General features: G+C 41.9%; 1 protein-coding gene across 2 annotated transcripts in view; it reads left to right on the top strand.

The window, feature by feature from the left end:
• Positions 1-21,330: 21,330 nt before the first annotated feature.
• The window catches only part of MGMT (O-6-methylguanine-DNA methyltransferase), a 171,664-nt gene continuing 171,448 nt past the window's right edge, over positions 21,331-21,546 (top strand). For both annotated transcript variants that reach the window (XM_074875559.1, XM_074875558.1), the window contains exon 1: positions 21,331-21,510. In XM_074875559.1, coding sequence (XP_074731660.1) covers positions 21,344-21,510 — 167 coding nt within the window. In that variant the 5' untranslated portion in view covers positions 21,331-21,343. The remainder of the gene's footprint in view (positions 21,511-21,546) is intronic.

Here is a 21,546-nt window from a genome sequence, read left to right on the forward strand (position 1 = left end):
GTTCCTTTGAGGGCCATAAATGTGGTCCTTCCTGGCTGTTTGCTGTCCAATTTTTCAATTTCATTTTTAAGGGGTTTTGCTCATTTAGATTCTTTTTTCAAGTAGCAACTTACTGGAAATACATCAAGCAGCAACCTGAGCCATACAAATGCTTCACCCCCGGGGAAAGTCTCTTTTGTCCATCGCCCCAAATAGAATCAAGGACCTGAGGATGAACCTTTTTCTCCCACCTATGGGCAGACACATTACAGAACCCAACCACTGTGGCCGTGCTCGCTCTGGAGTCATAAGCAATACAACCACACCAGCTGGGTGAGGCGTTTTGGTCAGCCCAGCTGAGAGGGAGATGCCAGCACACTGAGGCAGCTGCCGACCTTCCTGAATCCAGACCCTGGACCACTGCTCCAGCACTGCCCATCACTCCAGGAGGCAGTCCGTGATGTTCATCTAAACCAGTATAATTAATTATAATTATTTAGCCTCACAATAAGTAAAGTATTACACTGTTCGTTGATTTAACCCGATTCAGTAACCAAAGCAAACAGCAGTTAATTGATTTGCTCAGGATCACATCAGAAGCAGACAACACTGAGTGGAATGAGAAACACGGCCTCCTGATTCCCACTTCAGTGTTTTATCCCCAGACTCCAGCTATTTCTACTGTATTAGTTCATATTTTTAAAAGCAAAGATCTACCAAAGGAAAATAAACATCACACATCTTTGCGTTATTTAGTTTGCAGGTTGAAACATGCTCTTCATATTCATATTAATGAGCTGCTTCTCATGAGGCAACCCATTAAATTTAATAGGAGAGCTAACATAAACCTCACATGAAATGAAATAGTTGCAGTTACGTTTACATTTCCTTGAACGGTATACTTTGCATTCCTGCATTATGAACAGGCTTGTACATTTTATTTAATGATAAAAAGGTTTAATGACTCTCTTTAGCTTTTTTTGCCACCTTTTTCTCCTCTTGTTGTTGAATAACAGGATAACATCCTTCACTGGGCACTAGCCCCAGAATGTCTTTCATGTGAAAAGTAACTGAATATGCTAAAGGATTTTTTTCTCATTATTGTAGTTTTTCAACACTTTTTACAAAATCCATTATTCATTGATGGAGTTTCTAGTTTGGATAGTGAGGCACAAAGAATCCATTCAAAATGTTTGCTTTAATGTTTGTTTGGGGTTGGTTTGGGGGCTAGGGCACCATTGCTTTTCCTCTTCTAAAAGGACTGCAGTGTTGTTTCAAAACAGGTTATGAAATCTAAGCTCTTTGGCAGAAAGATGATTTCCTCCCTACTTGGTTCTGCAAAACCACCATTTTTGCCAACAATATTTCATTATTATTGAATTATTATTATGCTTTTTATATTTCAAGCAAGATCACCTATAGCCAGATTGCCTTTCCAAGTAAAATTTAGCACTACGCAGAGTGCACGTATGCTCCAAAAGAAATCCTCAGGTCATCTAAAAGGCATAACTAGCTGCAAAACTTTTCCCAGACTCCTTATAACACAAATTAGAGAAATATGAAGTTTGGAAATACTAGAGCAGATAAACCATTTGAACTGACTGCTGACCTGCAAACTCCCTATCCCGGGTTGAGCTGTAAGACTGTCCTTGCTGCCTTTACTGCTGCTGGCTATTGGGATCATACAACTAATTTTGTAGCTCCATCACTACAGTACCTGAGCATAAATCTAACAGTAAGTGTAGCTGCCACCACATCATGCCCTCAGAAACAAGGAATTCTGTGATAAAGACAGAAGTAAGCACAAGTCTCCAGGGTTCTTGATACTTTTGCCATAAAATCTGTTTCTTTCTCTGATCTTAAATTCTTTCTCCAATTCTTAGGCATCCGACTAGACTACCACTGTTAGTGATGCTGCTCAAATGTTCTGACACTTCCAAACTGAATGTCAGGATTGCGTGTTAGGCCAAGCAGCGCTGACCCACCTGGTTAATCACCGCCACCTCAAGGCCACGCTCGCTGTGGAGGGTGAACGCCATTGTGTGCAACAGGCCGACAAAAACATTATGGCAGTTAAGGTTGCATAATGAGGGTGAACTGGAGCTAAAGTCATGTGGCTTTCCTCCAAATGCTAAAAATTAAAATAAATGTTTGGTTGAACAGGATAAAACCTGTACCTAGGAAGCCACTGCGCGACTCTCTTTTTAATTTTCCTGTAGTCATTAGAGAGACATTGTTTCACAGTTGTTTTATTTTTCCTGCTGCAAGATCACATCTCTACCGGCCTATATAATTTTGATTCCTCTGACCAAGCTCCTCTTAATCTTTTGGTTCAGCAGGGCTGGAGCCCATGGTCCTGCCAGAGTGCCCTTTCCCTCTAGCTGTGCATGCGTGAAAGCCTTGCAAGCAAAATAACAAAGGATCTTCATTCTTTACATATTTTCCTCTACGTGCTCTTTGTACATGCTTAGTCATATTTTTTATATCTTACTGTAAAAATACAGAGAAGCAACAGAACGCAGATCAAAATTAAGAAAAATAAAATCATTAACAAGCCCACTTAGACCCTAAACGTGAAGGAGCCATTGGCTACCCAGGAACCATCGGCGCAGATGTCCTGGTAAGAGCACCCCAGAGCGGGCTGCTGGAGCTGCCCTAGCAGCAGTAAGACATTACAGAATCACAGAATCACAGAATTGTCTAGGTTGGAAAAGACCTTGAAGATCATCCAGTCCAACCATCAACCCAGATCACGGCTCTCGGGCTGCAAAAGTAGCCAAAAGGGAAAAGAACAGGCAAGAAGAGGGAGAGGGGTGAGAAAGGCAGAGTCTCCAGGCGCCCCTGGCCGGGCACGCACAGCCCCGGCATGCTCTTCGCCCTGCACCGCCTTCCATCCCAGCTACCCGGGAGCAAGGAGTCATCACGATGCCGTAAGCCTAAATCCCATAAGAGAAATGGGAAAGAACTAAGAGAGGAGGAGAGTAGCTTGTTCCTTCAAAAAAAGAAGGGGAAATCATTGTCTCAAAGAGTTGCAGCATATTTTTTAGAAACACTTGAGCGCTACTTACATCAAAACATCCTGGTGTTCAGAACAGGTGGCTTACCAACCCTTTTTTCTCTGTAATTTCCTTATGAAAGCTGCCTTATTTATCTTTCAAACTCATGTGAAAATGACAAAAAGAAAACAAAACAAGTAGGAAAAGTGTTTATTGGAAGAGTTACAGTCTTGAGGAATATTCTCCAAGGGAAATGGATGTTTAATTAAACACACAAGGCACCACTCACCCAATGGAGAGACGCCTCTGAAGTCCTAACGGCTGTTTCCTGGCATACATTACTTCTGAATATTCGTAAGCGACTTGTTTATTTTGGATAACACACGCTTCCACAGGCATGCTGGCGAGTTAACGGCACACGGAGAGGTGAGGTAATAGTTAAAGTAATGCAATAAGCGCTACCGTAATATAACTTCCATTTGGGTAATATCTTTCAGATTCTCGTTGAAGACAGGAATAAATTAAATCAAATTGCACAGGGATGCTTTATCTGCATTCACCGATACTACTGTTGATGCTGATCATGTGGAAAACTTAGGATTTTTTTTTTTTTTTCCCCAGGGTTGTCTGTGAATGTGCGTACCAGAAACAATGAGATAAATGCCAAATGCTTTTGAAAACTGAAGAACAGGATTAGCAAATTTGGTAATGAAAACTTATTTGGGTAAAGAATTGTTCCCTTTGGAACGGGTGCTCTTTATTCAACCTTTCAATGTCAGTTATCATTTTTAAAACAGCTTGACCTGGAAGCATACAGTTAAAATTGTGGTGACTGTTAATGACAGTTTTATTGGACACTATGCTTATAGTTCACATTTTGAGGTCTGTATGTAATTGATCTTTCTACCCTACATGAGAAACACTGCAATAAGTTGGTTGCAGCACCACATTATAGATATAGAGAAATAATAATGATGTCACCTTGAGATTCAAAGATCGTGGAATAGTAATAGTCTCCTAGCTCATTCTCCCAACTGTGATGACCTCTCCAGTACTAAATCTTAACAGTCTCAGCATTATTTTTGAATTATTCATGCTAGCCTTTTCCCTCACTACAAAATCAAGGAAAATGAATGCATCATGCTCTGTCAGCTCCACAGGTATTTTGGTAAAAATATAAAATGTTATTTGGTTTCAAAAAATCTGTGCAGCAATACAGGTCACTTGCTAGTCTGAACAAAAACAGAAATTCATATGCAGAAGACACGGGACACATTCATTGTAAGTCTGGATGAGGCATTTTGAATCCCTGGAAGTTCCGAAACCTGCATTTTGATTAATTGCATCTTCATCTATGAAATAAAACGAGAATTAAACAAGCATCAATACACACAAACCATTTTTCACTAACTTTGACGGTGCAACATTGCCATCATTTCAGGGATTGAGCAGGATGACAAAACACAGAGAATCACAGATTAGGAGCAGAGAGCCGCTTTTTAATGTTACATTTACAGCTGAAATTAGCGGTGATGCTCAGGTCAAGCAGTAAAGAAAACAGACATTTCCTGAACCACACCACACCGCATCGCAGCGGCACTGCGATGCGCTGAAGACAACTCGTCTGTTCTTAAAGGCAGCAGGTTGATGACTCTTCTAGACTATCAAACCTGGATAATAAGAGAGAGCTACAGTTTTATTCCAGTGATGGATCTCATAAAAAGTGCACATGGGAATAAAATAAAATGCATGTAAATGTAAACTCAAGCAGGTATCCTGATTCATCTGTAGCTGGTGACCTTTAAGTTCATTATGAAAAACAAATGTCAAGCTTTCAAAAGACAGGAGTATCCCTGGCTTTGCTGGGGATTTTGTATGCTATCGCACAGACTGTATTAATTTAGTCTGGCATCAATAACCTTGAAATCAGGATTTTGCACTAAAAATCTAGTTTTATGTTTATTCAGAAAGCAAAGATAAAAGGCGACTTTATTTTAAGGGACCCTCCAGTGGCTACAGGGCAAATGTAATGTAACATTACTGATTTTGCCTACCTTGCTATTCAATGCTAGCTCCCATGGCAACAGATTTTATACGAATACAAAGAGTGTGATGAAGATCTCCCTTTATTTTGCACAGAGTTTAATTATGGAAAAGTCTCCTGTCTGCAGAGTTATTTGGCATCCCTGAAACGGCAAACACTCTTGGAACGTCTTGGTCAAAACGAGCCACAGGTCCCCAAGGCTGACCAGAGAAGGAGAGAAGGACCTCATTTATCTACTTCTGAAAACAGCAGAGACGTTGCGTGTTTATACAGACACAAAAATTTTTAAAAGATTAACAGGGGAATATCACATAATTGCTGAAGAAACAACACATGATCAATTAATTACTTCTCTAACTCTGATGAAAAATGCTTTTCTGCTACCATTCTCTAATCAATTAGTAGGTAAGCTGAAAGACAGTCAGTCTGAAGGCTTCACCTAAACACAGAAAGGAGACTAAAGCGTTTAAATTTTTTTTTCCTTTTTTTCCCCTTTTTCCTTTTTGTTGTAGTTACACTAAAAGACTTACCTGCTTTCTCTATACCCTCTTTGTTCCAGCTTATAAAGGGACACTTACTGTGATGAATCTCATGACATTTTTAAAGAAACGAAAACCCACCCACATGTCAAAAAGAACAACAAAAGCATTTTAAAAAATCACTGGTTTTAATCTAATTGAACATCAGCCAGGACTGTCCCTACTGCAATTGTGGTGCTGTTAACATGCATAGCAAAGTGTCCCAGCAGGGGAAAAAAAAATATTACAGACCACCGGGTAGTCACAGTTAAATCTAGCAATAGCAAGAAACTGAAGACAATTAGGATGCACACCTTCCCTCCATGCAGCAACTTTGTCACTGCAAACTAAGTCAATTACAATTACAAATAACCCAGTTTTTCTCTTCGCCTGTAATTCATGCCTATTGAAATCAAAGGGAGCTTTGCCGCTGACTTCAGTGAGAAAAGGATTATCCCCTTACTTTGACTATTTGTATTAATTTTCTACCAAAAGTATGGATTTTTGATCACTTTACAACATTTCTGCCTTTCATTCTGCACAAAACAGTTCCATATTTAAGCGTTATCCCAAAAACACATTCTGTCTTTCAAACACTTTTGCATGCACGTGGTGCTTCGCTGAAGACAGACAGACTATGGACTCTACACCGAGGGCAAGAGCCTTGACTCTGCTGTCACCGTCACAGTTCTTTGATGCACAGACACGCACTATCTTTTGAAACTCTGCAGGGTCGCCCACTAACAATGGTGGAGTCATTCCACCAGCGCGTTGGGTTTTCCTTTTCTGATGGCTCACGGACATGAAAGACAACCTTATCTGCCTGCAAGAGCAAACGCCGAGCTTGGATCCAAAGATACCACCGCGGGTCCCCTCGGACAAGGGCTGTCACCACGGCGAGAGCCAGCTCCATCCATGGAGCCCTGGCATGGGCTGGATGACTTAATAGCACTTTTCATCTCTGACTTCTGTTTCTGTGATAGCCAGAGTTGATGGCCTCAGCGATCAGAGGGTATTTCAAAGCAGAACATGCACTCTTCTACTGAACACTGACAAATGACATTTAACTTGGAAAAATGCAAGCTAATATATCTAGGGAAAAATAATCTTAAACAAAGGTACTCGACGGTGAAAGGAAACCTGGCTAGAAGTAAAAGCAAAAGGAACCTATGAGTGATAATAGCAGATTACATGCAAGTGACCAGAAGTTTTCAGAACTGTTTGAGGACTTCTGACAACCCACACGCCAATGTGCCACCTCAGAGGAGAAGACAGGGCAGGAGGATTCACTCGTCACCGGCCAGAGTGTGCCAAAGCATGCTGCATGCAAACCTCAACGCCTCTGCTCACACTTATTGCTATTCAGCTAATTCCTAGCATCGAATTCTCATTACTAGGAGGAACACGTGTATCAAAAGTCAGAAAAATTCAGCTCCTCATTCTTGGCCATTAATCTAAAAAGCAGCATCGTAGCGAGTTTAATCAGCTCTTTTAAATTTCCTTTCCCCTTAATTCCATAAGTACACATCTATTTTAGGCTCTTGATATAAAACCCACCAAATATTTCTGGGTAATTCCTGTTCTTCTGCTTAATCTTGTAAGCCCAGAGGAATATACAGCAGTAGACCTAGATCCCATTTTTAGCCTCCAGTTTCTATTTTGACACTGAATTTCCAGCGAGTTGTTTAAAAAAAGGCATATGAGCATCTTTGTGGATAGCAACTCTGTTGGTTAAATCTCCCTTTAATCTTTCTTAACAAGTTTATCTCTCCCAAGATGTGATTGTTTTTATTGTTCTTTTTTCAAGGTGCATATATATCTTTGTGCACACCGGATGCCTAAAAAATTTCAAAATCACTTCATTTAGATTCAAAAGAATCACAATAAATTGCATTTAGGGAGGTCTATCAAGTTGTCTTTGAAAAAAAAAAAAAGAAGGGGGGAAAAAAAAAAGGTGAATTCTTGGTCCCAACGGAGTCAATGTTAAGCCATCCCATTGCACGTCATCCAACCCTTCTCAAGACTGCAATATTTTGTGTCATTCTCCAAATTTTGACTGCATTTTGCTTCTACACTGTATTTGACCTTACTGCTTGTCAGATTTCCTTGCTGTTTAGGTCTTCTAAACGAAACATATGCTTTCGGATTATTCCATTCAGAAATCTGAATATTTTCACGTGAAATTTCATTTTTCTTTCTCTGTCTGCACTTCTAAGGTGAGTAGAGCCTGGAATTTTTCTTAATGCAAAATATATACATATATATTATGTTATATGAGGCACAGTGATGATTTTATTCCAGCATAAATTTCGTTCCCACATAGTAATTTCATTTGAACTAGTAGAAGTGACTTTTTTCAGGTGTTTGCACCTAATACTAGTGTTACAATTTAGAATATTTCATGGAAGGATAACAACAGAGCCAGTTAACCAGCAGAGCAGGGTTTCCATCAGAAATACTAAGACCCTCCTACCCTTGCCATACAGCTACATACATTTGGGAACAAAATCAAGATTTTTATTTAATTTGAAAACATCAAGCAATATGCCTGTGAAAGTGAAGAAACATGCCCATTTCCTCTTAACTATTTACCTACAAGCGCTGCCAGATGAATGCCACTCAGTATCTGAGGTCAGCTTAGGTTTGAATAGTGCTCCGCATTCCTGAACGCCTTCCCAAATCTCAGGAAGGCAAAGGGAGGAAAACAAATAGCAGATGTGGGAACTGGGAAAAGGAAACGGTCATTTTTCCAGCACGGGTCATGGAGAATAGATTAGTAAGTCGAGGGTAGTTTAAACACGCTGGCACAAGCCAGAAGAGCTGGCCTTTGCCCAGGACAAACAGTGCCAAATCCGTGAGAGGAGGGAGCCTCGCGCACGCGGCCGGTCGCCGGCTGCCAACTCTGCGTGGTTGCCCACATGCCACGCGAATGCCCTTGGCTCGCCTCCGTGGGACGTCAGCCTCTCCTGATCGCACCTCGGGGCGGCGGCAGTGGCGGCGGCTCTGGGCAAACGGCTCCTCCCCGGGATGGGGGGACCCGAACAAAGCCGAGGCCGCACTCCCGGCTGCAGGCACACCCCTCGCACCCCACGGAGCACAGGCGTCCTGCTGCGAGCACACACGTAATGTCAGGATGGCAGCCTGAATCTTCATCTCGGTAATTACAGGCACCGCTGGTTACAGACTGATGGCACGAAACCTGGCTTGGGAGAGCAAGGGTGTGCTGGAAAACATCGGGTGAATTCTGGGTAGAGACCTGATTTCATTTTTATGTTTTATTGATACAGTAGCATGTGATGCCACTTTAGGTTGTGATAAATCCAGGGGATAATAATTTAGTTCAGTAACTCTGAACCAAACAGGAATAGTAATTACTCCCCAGCACCTTCTTAGACTCATGCAATATTTGAGCCACATTCCTACCGAGCACAGACACGGCCAGACTAACGCTGTGTAAGTGAAAATACAGCTCTGGACACATGAAACGTGGCCAAGCTCCGGTGGACACAGAGACCACCCAGCCACCGCACGACGAATGAGATGTCATCCATGGTCTCCCATAGCTCAGGATGTTATTCTTGTGCAGTCCGCAATCAATTATGTCTGTACAAAATGACTACACTCACTTTTTTTGGGTCTCCGGGAAATCTTTGTTCAAATTGAAGATGGTTTTCTAACAGGCTCCGCTCTTTACCCAATTTTCCAGCTGAGTTGACTGAGGCACAGGCAGGTCAAAAGGCTTACCCAAGGTCAGGGAGTGAATCAATGAGTTGGGTCAGATTAGATCTCAGCCTGTTCTTTGCTTTTCATCCTTTGCTGTTACTGCTAGATCACTGTTAGAACCAGGTTAACAAAAATGTCATGGATGTGTTTTAAAAATATATATTTTTAAAGTTGTTATCCCAATAAGAATTAAGTTCTTTAGATAGCATGCTATATAAGATTAGGTTTCAAGAGGTTAGGCCTTTACTGCAAGGAATTCAATATCCAGCACAATGTAAAATCACCAGCAGGAGAAATATTTTTACTACTGTATAAAAATAATAAAAATGCAGAAAAGTAAAATTCACAGATCAAATACTGAAGTGCTCACTCAGGTCAAGTTCTGCCTGGCTTTAATTGTATTTTGCCTTGGGAAAAGGCTTCAGATCTGGCCATAAATTAGTATGCTGATCCCATGGCATGAATGGTGTTTTATTTACTTATTCCCTGAAATATGCTGTAGAATTCAAGCAGCAGCTAAACTAAAAAGAATCACTCCTCCGAATCTGATGGAACTATGGTATTTTTGAGAGTCATGTTGGGCTACCTCTTCCAACCAACCACTATGTAATTTGATATGAATTGACCAAAAAAGCCCATTTGCCCCTCAAGGGACATGTGTGTTTCCTGAGCTTAGGCACCGAGAGGCACCCAAAGCACTGGATTTTCAGAAAAAGGTCTTCCCCAGGAGGGCAGAGGGGCTGATGGACGGGCTTCCCGCGGGGGCTGTGCTGTTCCCATCCTCGGAGGTTTCAAGACCCGCTGGGGAAAAGCCCTGAGCAGCTGGGTCTGACCCCAGAGCTGGCCCTGCCTGTGGCAGAGGGGTGGCCTGAAGACCTCCTCCAATCCACCCTGGACTATTTTACCCTCCTACAGCACCACTGTATATTGTCCTTTTCAGGACTAAATTTTTAAGACCACTCCAGGCGCAATTTCTGTAGCCCCCAGCTATCCCTCTGCGCTGCGAGCTCCTCCCTCACCAGCCCCCTCGACTCATGAAGATGTGGTACAGAGAAAGAAGAATAGAACTTTTTTTCACAGCTATTACTACATAAATAAAACAAAGAACATGTTAATCAAACTGTGTTCCTGTTTTCTTCATTCACTTTTATGCTACTAAGACACTGACGTCTTGTTCTGGGCTTCTTGTTCTATAGACAATGGGAAAAGATTGCTTTGGAAAGTCTTGTCAGGAATTTTATTTTCCTGATTTTAGGATCCTGACAGGCTCGATCACAGAAGCACTCGAAACTCTTGGCAAAGTTCAGCAATGAGGAAGCTGCATCTCATCAGTTCTCATCTGCAGATCAAAGCAATTCACTGGCAACATGAAAAGACTGTATTTAAAAACTGACAGGATACCCTTAAAAAAATTAAAAGAACAAGCTGAAAAATTCTGGGAAGAATGCATTTTGAGTTTCAAGCAAAATAAAACAACATCTAAAAAGCAGTATTAAAAATATCCTTAGACTCCGGAGAAACATTTGTATTTGTCCAGTGTTGAAACAATATACTAATCAAAATGATCTCTATCCATGTTCCAGCTCAGTGTAAAACTATTCAACCATTATACTGCGTTAAACTATGCTGAGTTTCCTCTTGCACTTCTGTAAGGGCCCATTAAAGCTCCAAACAGGCAGGGGATGACAGTGATTTGAAGGAGGCATCCTGAGAGCAGAACAAAAGTTAGGAACTTTTTGAACAAGATTTGCAAATAGAGGAGATGGAGCAGCGTTCACTGGCTCCTTGTGATGCCTGGTACCTTACAGCAGTGTTAGAAATATAAATGTTACCTCTCTTTTGACTAGCACACCTCCTTTCTTATTCCTCAGGCTTGCTCTGGAGCTGCCTTTGCCTACGTCTTGTTTTTGTCAGAACTGGGAGCACAAGGAGGCTTCAGCAGATGCCTGACCTTTTCAGGGTGTGCATTTTTACCCTTACCACCTAGGGACTTGCTTATGCTTAAAATCTGCTGCAGGTTAACTTGAATTATTTCATGTTAAGGTGCTTAATGTCACAAACAATTTTTTTTTCTCCTGTTGCAGGTCAGTTGGCATTTTAATGTGTATTATTAAAGTGACTTAGAAAGCTGAACATGGAACAATTTGCCTACATCGACGCATACATGGGAGCATCCCCACCCCATCTGCCACCGGCACCACATGTGGGTTTGCTGGACTGTTGCCTCGGGACCAGTTTGGAGGGATGTCACCTCCCAGTAGGCAGAGGAACACAGGCAGGTCCAGTGCAGCCCGGCCGGGGCACATCCCAGCCCTGCTCCAGCGCAGCCCCGGTTATCCCACACGCTCCTCTGCTCTGCTCCTGGACATCAGCTCCTTCCAAGAGCAGGCACGGATACAGGCCAAAGGGAACTTTACTCATTTTTATATTTATAAAATACTTTTATATATGTATGTAATTTATCTGTTATATACTTAGGCTGCTGTTTGAATGGGGAGCTGAACCCAGACCCAACGTAAGACCACACGAGGGACAGGAACCCTGGGTATGCCCTAGCACTATTATATATATTCTTACCTATATTTTTTTTCAAGCTATATAGATACTTAAAAGGAAAAATATGATAAACATTTTCACACCCCTTTAAATTACTGCAGAATTCTACTTACCTCACACTGTACATTGTATTATTATACAAATCTTACTCAAAGACACACGAAAGAAAGACAGTGCCCCAGTTTAGCACATCCACGCAGCTGAACAGGGTTCCTGCTTCTATCTCGTAGTGCTACTTGGCAAGGAGCTGCATTTCTTCCTGCCTTTCCCTTGGCCTTTCTAATCCCTCAGAGAATCACCCTTTAAATATGCTTTCTTTTGAGAAGTATGCGTAGAGCTACTAGTCTGTCTTTGTTAACCTGTCCTACTACCAGCAGTTCATTTACATCCTTAACTAGGACATTATTAACCATTTCTCTGACTTGTCAAAACAGCAATTCCTTGTCTCTTTTCTTTCACTTTAAACCAAAAAAAAAAAAAAAAAGGCACATATTATCACTAAAATGAATGCCGTGGTTGGCCAACAAAGTTGTTTATTTTCTAGCTCCTTTTTCAACATGATGATTATGAGCAGGAGTAAACATTAAATGGAATCCTGTCAAAAATATGTTGGAGAAAAAGTCAAAAAAAGACATAAAACAAAGAAAAAGAATCCAGTAAAGAGTGATCAAGGGAACAGAGAAAAAGGCAGGGATAGTCTCACAAGCACAACTGGTAAGGCTGCTGCAGCAGCAAACAGCTCTCCTGGAGAACATACTGGTGCCGGATGGCATCAGAGCTTTACACCAAACATTTCTGCAACAACTTCTGAGCAGTATTTCCCTGAAAGAGATGATTTTGCCAATATTCGGTGACAGTACACAGCAAAGAAAATGAAGACCATTCCCCTTTCTACCTCTGCTGCAAAGAAAAATTTGTTCCATCAGGCTCTAGTCCATTATACATAGTATCTACCAGGTACACAACTTCACTATAGTGAACGTGACAAAATAATCTGCAGGCGGTAATTTTTGCTTGTATATGGCCTTGCTGGACTTTGCATGGCATCCAGTATGCTCATATATTCGAGTCCTCAAAACCAAAGGATGAGCATAACAAACATCTGCAAGGCTCTCCTTGCTCTCATAAGTCCCTGACGTTGCTGCCACCTCAGCATCTTCCTTTTCATGCACCATGCAGCTATCCTAAAGTTCATGTTTTTGTAGAAAGAAAAAAAAGCCATTTTAATCTGGGAAAAGCAATTAATCTCACAAAATTGATCTTTTATGGTCCAATGACATGACATCAAGCCCAGTGAAAACTGTGAGAGACTTCCCATCAGCTTCAAAACACATTTTACATGGGCAATGATTTCTCTGAAAAAACCTGTGACTCCCCACGCTGCAGGTGCATGCCTGTGCCTGTCCAAACCCACAGGGCAGGAGGCACTGCTCACCTGGCAACACGGCACTTAACTGGCCCACAAGATTCATCAGCCAAGACTCCCAATTTTCTGTTCACAACTAAAAATCACCACATAGCCCTGTGATGCCTGAACCACCTTGGCTGAGCTGGCGCGGGTGCGGGAGCAGGACGGTGGGTAGGTGGGCAGGTCTGCCAGGCTGGCAGGCAGCGGCAGGGGTAGGCAGGCAGCAGCGCAGGCAGGGTGCCCGCACAGCAAGGGGATATGGCAGCAAGCCCTCAGCAGCAGCTCCCTGGGAAGGGGTGGCCCTCGCTGGGTTTTCTTCAGGGTCCCCAACAGGGCTCTTTCCAAGTCCCAGCAGCCAAACCCCAAGGACAGCCTTAGGCTGGGCTAACACTTGCAAAAGTGCCAATGCATGTGATGTGAACCCCAAATGCCCCAACAGCGGTGAGCTTTCCCTCGCAGGTGGCTGGATGGAAGCCAAGCTTGGGCCTTGGCTGCTCTCAGCTGGTCAGCACCGAGCAGTTTCATCAGTGCTGGGTATCATGGTTCAGACCCCAGGCTCGAGCTCCTGCGTCGCCAGTCATCTTGGCAACGGAGGTGCAACAATCTGACTCTCCAATCTCCTACGGGACTCTGCTTTCCCTCAGCTGCCTGAGAACACAACCACTTGCCATCAGATTTTCACAAAAGCACAAGGACAATGTAAAAATGTGAGTGCCAACAGGCAGAAGTAGTCTATGCTTTGTGCCTACTCTTCTGCTGTGTCTTCATTTCGCTGGTGTTGACTGTGCTGCTGCCGGCCACTCCTGTTACACTGATGTGAACGCACACAGGTGATCCGGGGGAACAGGATTCCTTTAATGTAGACACTCTCCATAACAAAACAGACACATTTCTACCCGTAGAGAGTAATTCAATAGTAACAGTTTTGAGTGTTCTTCAGCAGCTACACGATGAGGTTTCCTAGCACTCTGAAGATTACACAAGGCTGGAGTTACAAACACAGTTTATGAAATCTCACAGAATTCATACATTTTACATAGACAGGCTCCCTAAAGTGTCACACCATATTTTAGCATCTGAACTTACTATGATTCAGTAAAAGAATCCTGCTTCTCTGCAATGGATCTTGGGCTCTGCAACCTCCTCCACATGCATATATCATCACTGACTTCCAAAAGAGTACTGTTGGCTTGAGGGACAGAGGTGTACCTCCTATAATGGTATATACTACATTCCGCAGCAACCTTTCTTCTCATATTTCAGAGTTGAAAAAGGCCTGTCAAAAAGGGGCTATTATGAAAGGGAATTTGAAGACATTCATAAACATCTAGACAGAAAATTGCATTTTCAATATGAGAACCTCAATAGTTAAGGCTACATTTGGGAGATCACTATGGCCCTCTTATTTTCTGCTTACGCTGTCAAAGTTTGAATTCATGTTGGGTTTTTGAGCAATTCAAACAAAGGATACTTTCATAAACATCCATTTCATAAACTACAGCATATCTAATTCTTTGGGTTCTGAAGGCTGAGCTGAATGTAGTGTTTGTAGTCTACTGAGAATATGTCTGGAAAACATAAAACAATCTACTAGGTAAGTTACAAAGCTGTTGACATAGGGAATGAAAATGGAAATTCTGTAGTAGTCTCCTCCATCCACAGTTTTACGCTATACTTTGCCTGATGTTAGCTGATTGGTGCAGTATATCTTGATGTTAGTATCCCATTTCAGAAATGTTCTGACATTATCTATTTGGCAGTTTGAAAAATAGTATCAAACTCCCAATGCATTTGAGCACACGTTTCAACACAGCAATCGTAATATCCATTTCCATCGATGCAAGAGGCAGGTTAGTACCAACTTCAAGCGAATTCATTTCTACGACTACAAGACGTGATTCTACAAAATGCACGTGTACATGCGCGCGCACCCCTGCACATGCACACATAGATGGGCTAGAGAGACCAAAAGGAATTAACTTGATTTAATTTCCACCGCCTCCTGGTAAACACATGAGTTCATCTGGGAGCAAGTTTGCCCCAACAAAGTAACTGATGCCGTGAGTCCTGTGAATGCAACGGCACAGATGGCACCTCACCTGCCCGTGGCGTAGGACGGAATGGAAGGAGGAATCTTCGTTCAGAAAAAAAGAATTATTAAGAATATTTGTCAAATAATTTACGATGTTTACAAAGATGGGTACATCTCTAAACAGGCTACAATAACCCAATCACTTGAAGGATGTGTTCTATTGCAAATATGCTTAACATGTCAATAGGAAAAAAAATATATGCTGTAAATTTTGCTGTAATAATTATTGGAAATGCTTGAGCCTTGCTGGAATTTGGCAATAGCTGCAAAAGCTCCATTAAATATAGGACTCCAGGCACACTTAATTTAACGGGAGATTTATCAGTGGCCTTATTGACCAAAAATTCCTCTTATTTAACATTTATAAGCCTTTTTACCACACAAATTTCTCTGTAGCATAACAGATAAAATTTATACTGGTTAGCTTCACCAATATTGTCAAAGCATTTTCCAACAACTTCTGGAATAGAGCAGCCAGTAGATAACTAAACCAACTGAAGTAGGGCATATGAAACACCATAACTTTTTATGTTTTTGCCCTAAAGAAAATTAAGCCAATCTCTGCTAATATCCCTTTCATTTACACGGTTTGCTACTAGATTTCCCTAAAGGCATTAGTGGCTGGCAAACAACTTCCAGCACCTTGATTACAGGAAATCATATTTCTCCCAATGCCAAGCTTCTTCATAAGTATTGAAAATGGTTTGCCTACTAAAATACATTTTCTTAACTTACCAGTAATTCTACACTCCGAACCACCCAACTTCCTTCCTCTCCCAGTGCAGGAACCACTTGTATTCCTGCTCAATATATCCAGACTCCCAGCTTACTTTTTGCTTTTCTAATAGAGATAACTCCATGCTTCCATATTTGAAAGTAGAATCAAATGAACTTGGAGAATGTTTTGGGGGAAGAGGGAGAGAAAAATTTTTATTAGTGGGGGTTAGGAACTATTTCAAAGACCATGGCAATTTAAAATGTACAGATCTTTATCTGAATTCCATCGAATTTCAAGAATTGAGGAGATTAACTGCAGAGATCCAGACTGTTCATATTTTTATGCAAGGAAGATAATCTCCTCTTACTGAAGTAGCAGCGTTCTTTAACAATCTCAGTTGCCATTGGAAATGATGTGCCACCATCAGTGATTCTTACAGGTCTCTACATTTTGCTACAAAAAGGTCTTCAAATCTCCAAACTGCTCCTCCCCAGACTGAAGAATGAGCCCCAGAAGATCACACTTCTTCAGAACTACCTCTCAGACGTCTTTTCTTACCTACAGATCATATCCCACACCGTCAAACTTCAGCTCCTTTTAAAGTTCCCAGAAACACTTGCACTCACCCACCCACCCAGAAACACACTCCACGTCCCAGTGCCCCAGGTGTGCACTTCGCAGCACTTCACATCAATTAAAATACACGGACAAACCCCCATAATGTGCCGCAAACAGAAGTATGGTATAAGAGCGTATTTTTGTTATTAAAAACCTACTTTGAAACCAGATTCAGAGTGCTTTTCCCATACACACACACACACACTTTCTCCTTCAGGGCCAATTAAAGCACATTATGTGCCCAAATCAAATAGCTAGCTCTGTATTAACATGAACTTTCCAGATTTAAATTTGCAGGACACATCCCTGCTGTTGAGAAAATGCGAGCGTCTTGGCAAAAAAACCCACAGTTTCTGGTTTTATTCAGCTTTTTTTTTTTCCTTTTCCTGGTGATTATAAATGTGAAAAGCAAGACTTATTTACTTGTTCAAATGAAATCATACAAGGTTACATTACTGCGCTTATTCACAGCTGAGGAGGTTCATGTGGAGAGGTCACCAGAGCATAGGAAGTGATCGAGGCCAGATTCTGACTCAGTAAGGCACATACACACAAAGGCAGAAATATATTATGCCTGTGCTCCAATCTGACAATTTTCTCTGGGGGGAAATTAAAGAACTACAAGTGAGGTCCAAATCAGAGTGATTTTCAATACTACATCTTCCCTGAGACTCCATCTGTTTCTCTCTCAAGCTAGCAAGAGGGTAGTTACAGATCCAGTGCCCAAGTCTCTCTTCCACAGCAGATGTTGCAGAATGTAGATGCTTTCAGAGGTTAGTCCTTAACAAGGAATTTAATCCAGGCTGAAATATTTGTGAATTCACATCTCAAGGCATTTAATAAAAACCTCCTTTTTCAGTTTTCCATCCCACCCCATTACATTCTTTGACCCCGAAGTTCATGTATTGGTTTAAGACTTGGTTTACTTGGAAGCAAATTCATGTGCTGTCACTAGAAGGGCATTTTGCACTCAACTGCAGACAGATGTTCTGGTCCCAGGAAAATACTATCCTGTACCTGAAAATGCCACATTAAATGAGCAATGTCTTATAAGCAACAGACTTAATAACAAAGAACTGAAAGAAAATGCAATGTTTTATAAGCAACAGACCTAATAACAACAAAGAACTGAAAGGAAATACCTTGAATGAAAAACAAAGGCATGGGACATGGCTTGAAAAACATTTAGAAATTTTGTATCTTCTTACAGTATCAATGTTATGAAAATTTCCTCATAAACTTTAGTATTAGTGAACTAGACTGGACGTGTCATAACTGAATGCTGGAAACTCCTAGGAAGAAAATTAACACCTAGTGGCCTTCATCACTAATTTAATAAAGAATTCTGACAAGGTATACCAACGACAGTAGTCAGAGCAGGCCTAAATACATGAAAAAGGGGAGATATATATCTATATGTTCCGTTGACAATGATGTCATTGACCAGTGATACATCTAAGTAGGAACCATCTCCTCAGCCTTGTTCTTGTCGTTGAAGGACAGATTAGGTGGAAATTCAGAAAGTTCAGTGGTCAAAATTATAATGGTGCTTACTTAAAGTAACAAAGATCAAAACATGGACAGCAGAAGGATTAGAGGAGAGTTGAATAAGATGTTCATAATTCTGAGGGCAGAGTGAAAACTGACCAGAAGTACCTTTTTTACCTCATTTACTAACAGAAGTATATGATACTCAGTTAAGTTACAACACAGTAAAGCTAGAAGCAGTGCAGAGAAACACTTCTTTATAGTGCAAACAGACAACTTGTGGATCCACTACTAAAACCCAAGCTGCTGGTTTTAAGAAAGCCTGGATGTTTTACATTCCCTATTCAAGCCTGTTATAATGCAAACTAAAATCATATTAAAGATAATAAATTTTCATGCTTCAGGCAATAAGGAGATCACCTTGGGAGAGGAGTCAGAAAAGATGAATACGTATTTTGGGAGGTTTCCACTTATAATAAAGTTTCAGGAACTGGCTACTTTTGAGAAAAGTGTATCAGGGCTGAGAGATTTCATCCAGTTCAGCATTGTTTCCCTTTAATGTGACATTCTAATATTTTAAAAATATGAACAAGTTCATTTTTAAGAGATACCAACTGAAATTTCCGAAGTGTTAAAAATGCTACGCTAACATTCCCTAATACTTGGGAGGTATTAAGGCATCTTAATTTCTGTCACCTGAAACTACTGCAAACATCCTACTTCTCCCTTCCTCTTGCCACTCACTACTCAGAGGACAGGCACAAGCAGAATCTGACCCGCTCCACCTGAACTAATCCCAGGTCAGATGTGAGGCATACAACAGAGAGATAACCTCATGCGTTAAGCAGCTCTACAGACCTTCCTGTCGTGGCTCAGATCTATATAGCTCAGAGTCGAGGCAAAGGGACCTGAGATCTACTTGCACCTGCTATGTGGATGTCCCCGAGAATCTCCTATTTAAGGCTGGATAAATCTGTAAGTATTTATTTATATAATGATGATGTGTTCTCATTGGGAAAGCAGTTCTTCAGGGACTTCACCGCTAATCAAGTTTTCTTTTTAAGCAGCACTACTGCCAGTGCTAACATCTACCACGGCCATGCTGGTCAAGAGGTTGCTCCTTCTCAACTGGAATAATCCAGACCAACCTGCAAGGCCCATCTTTATATCGACACACTGAAGGATGAAAAGGAAGAAAAAGAACTGACGATCGTTTAGGAAAGGAAAATTACGGAAATCCCCACCTTACTTCCTTTTAATTCACATCATGAGACTGGATTTTTAAATGGCTGAGAAAAAAATAAATAAATCAGGGTTTGAGAAGTTTGATATTTACATTCTAAACTAGTAACTAACTCTAGGGTATCCCATCCCGTCCAGAGCTTAGTGATGTGAAGAGATCTTTCATTTAGAGATGAGATCATCTTCACATAAGCCATTGCATTTGTATGGGGCATGCAATGGCAGCACCTTTTAATTGACCATTAATCTGGGCTTCATTAGAACTACTGAAAAGCTCCGTTTTCTCTTGTCAGCATACGGCATCACACAGTTACACAATAGTTTGAATCATTTGTTCACTAACAACTACTGAAAAGCTAAGTCATAGAGATGAACTCTGAACGCATAAAAAAGAAAACATGAACCAAAAGGCTGTAGCTGGCTGCCATTTATTACAAACATGAATTACCTTTTCATATGTTTTTCCTTTATTGTAATATTGTTTCTTTGCTGTTTTAAATGGAATTCCCTTGATAAACTGTTCATATCACGAGGTCTGAATTTGATTTATCATTGCTAAACCATTTATATTAATTGTAATTCATCCTTCACAGATCACACAGATTCACAGATCACTTCCATCTTGTTCAAAATTGGTATGTTTGCAGGTTGCAATTAGCAGGGTGGTGTGGAAGCTCTGGACATTTTTATTATCTGAGAACAATTTCCACAGTGACTTTTGGCCAATGTTTTGCCTAGGTAGATAGTAAAGAAAGTAAGACAGGGTGGTAAACATTCCTTGCTTACATTTCCTTGAGAGACTCAAGGTTAACGGCCCAGAAAGCAAAAGGGAAAACTAGGTGTCATGTTAAAAATATTACTTCTAACCCCAGCAGGAGTGTCTCAGTACTATTACACACCGGTGTGAGCAGCTGCCCGTTTGTCAGCTTGCACCAAGTGCAACTATTGCAAAAGTATTTTCAATTGCACTGGGGAAACTTCTGCATTTTGGACCATAGTTTATATTTTTTTTAGAATCAGATTTAACACACAGGCATTAACTTGACGCCATTTTATTTACAGTGCTCACTCCCCATGAAAAGATTTCCAGAATTCTGTAATGACTTTTTAAAAATTGTTCTGATCCTTCCCAAGTGGATTCCTCCATTTTGTGAGAGCTTCTGAGTCATACAACATGACTAATAAAATTTTTGCTGATATAACTCACATTAAGTTTCAGACAGTGAAAGATTCTCTGGCTTGAAAATCAGTGGTTTCTTGTGAAGTTTTACTGGCACTTTTTGTCTTTTTTTTTTTTTTACGACCTCAAATAAACCTCACCCTACAGTCTGCTTTCCTCTGGCATTTCACTTCCTCGTGTCTCCTCCGTGTCTCCCCTTTTAGGAATTGTATTTGCCAAATGCAAACTTTGGTCTTGAAAATTCAGTGTCCCCACCCTTACTCCTAACTTTGCAAATGAATGAAAAAGGCTGATTCCCCCATGCTGCCAGCCTTTGCCATCCTCCTCCGAAGTGCAAACAAAATAGCAGATAAACCTAATTTTAAAACCACATTTCAGCTAAAGAACCTGCATTTTGCTTCTAGATGCAGCGGATTCTGGTCAGCAGCCATGCGCATTTCAGCTCCTGAAGGAAGAACTAAAGTGCACGACTGCCCCAGGGCCTCAGCACCGTGCGGGCTGCGACTCCTCCTGCGTTATTTTGCGATGGATTTTGGGCAGAAATCCGTGTTTCTGACCACCTGTGTGACCACCTGTGTGACCACCTGTGTGAGCGGCAGCAGCCGCACCAGCGAGCCCCGGGGGGAGGCCTGCCCGGCGCAGGTGGGCCGATGGCCCCCGGGGCAGGTCCCGCCTCTCCGCCCCGGCCACATCAGCAGGGCGGAGGGGCAGGGGCACCCCTGTAGCCCGGCTTAGAGCAGCCCCGGGTAGGAGGCCCGGTTAGGCCGAGCTCACCCCGAGGATGAGGCCGGGCCTACTCGGGCCGCTCCCCTCTGCCGGAGCAGGTTTCCGGGGGCGGCCGGGCAGCTCCGCCCCGGCGGCGGCGCCTCCTTCCCGGACTGGAACAGCCCCTGCCGGGGACGCTCCGGCGGCTTTTCCGCCGCTCTCCCTCCTTCTCCTCGCGGGCAGGTGCGCGGGGGAGCCACGGGGCTCCGGGGCCCGGCG

This window comes from Strix uralensis, chromosome 7 (genome assembly GCF_047716275.1).
Source record: "Strix uralensis isolate ZFMK-TIS-50842 chromosome 7, bStrUra1, whole genome shotgun sequence".
In the NCBI taxonomy this organism is placed as follows: Eukaryota; Metazoa; Chordata; class Aves; order Strigiformes; family Strigidae; genus Strix; species Strix uralensis.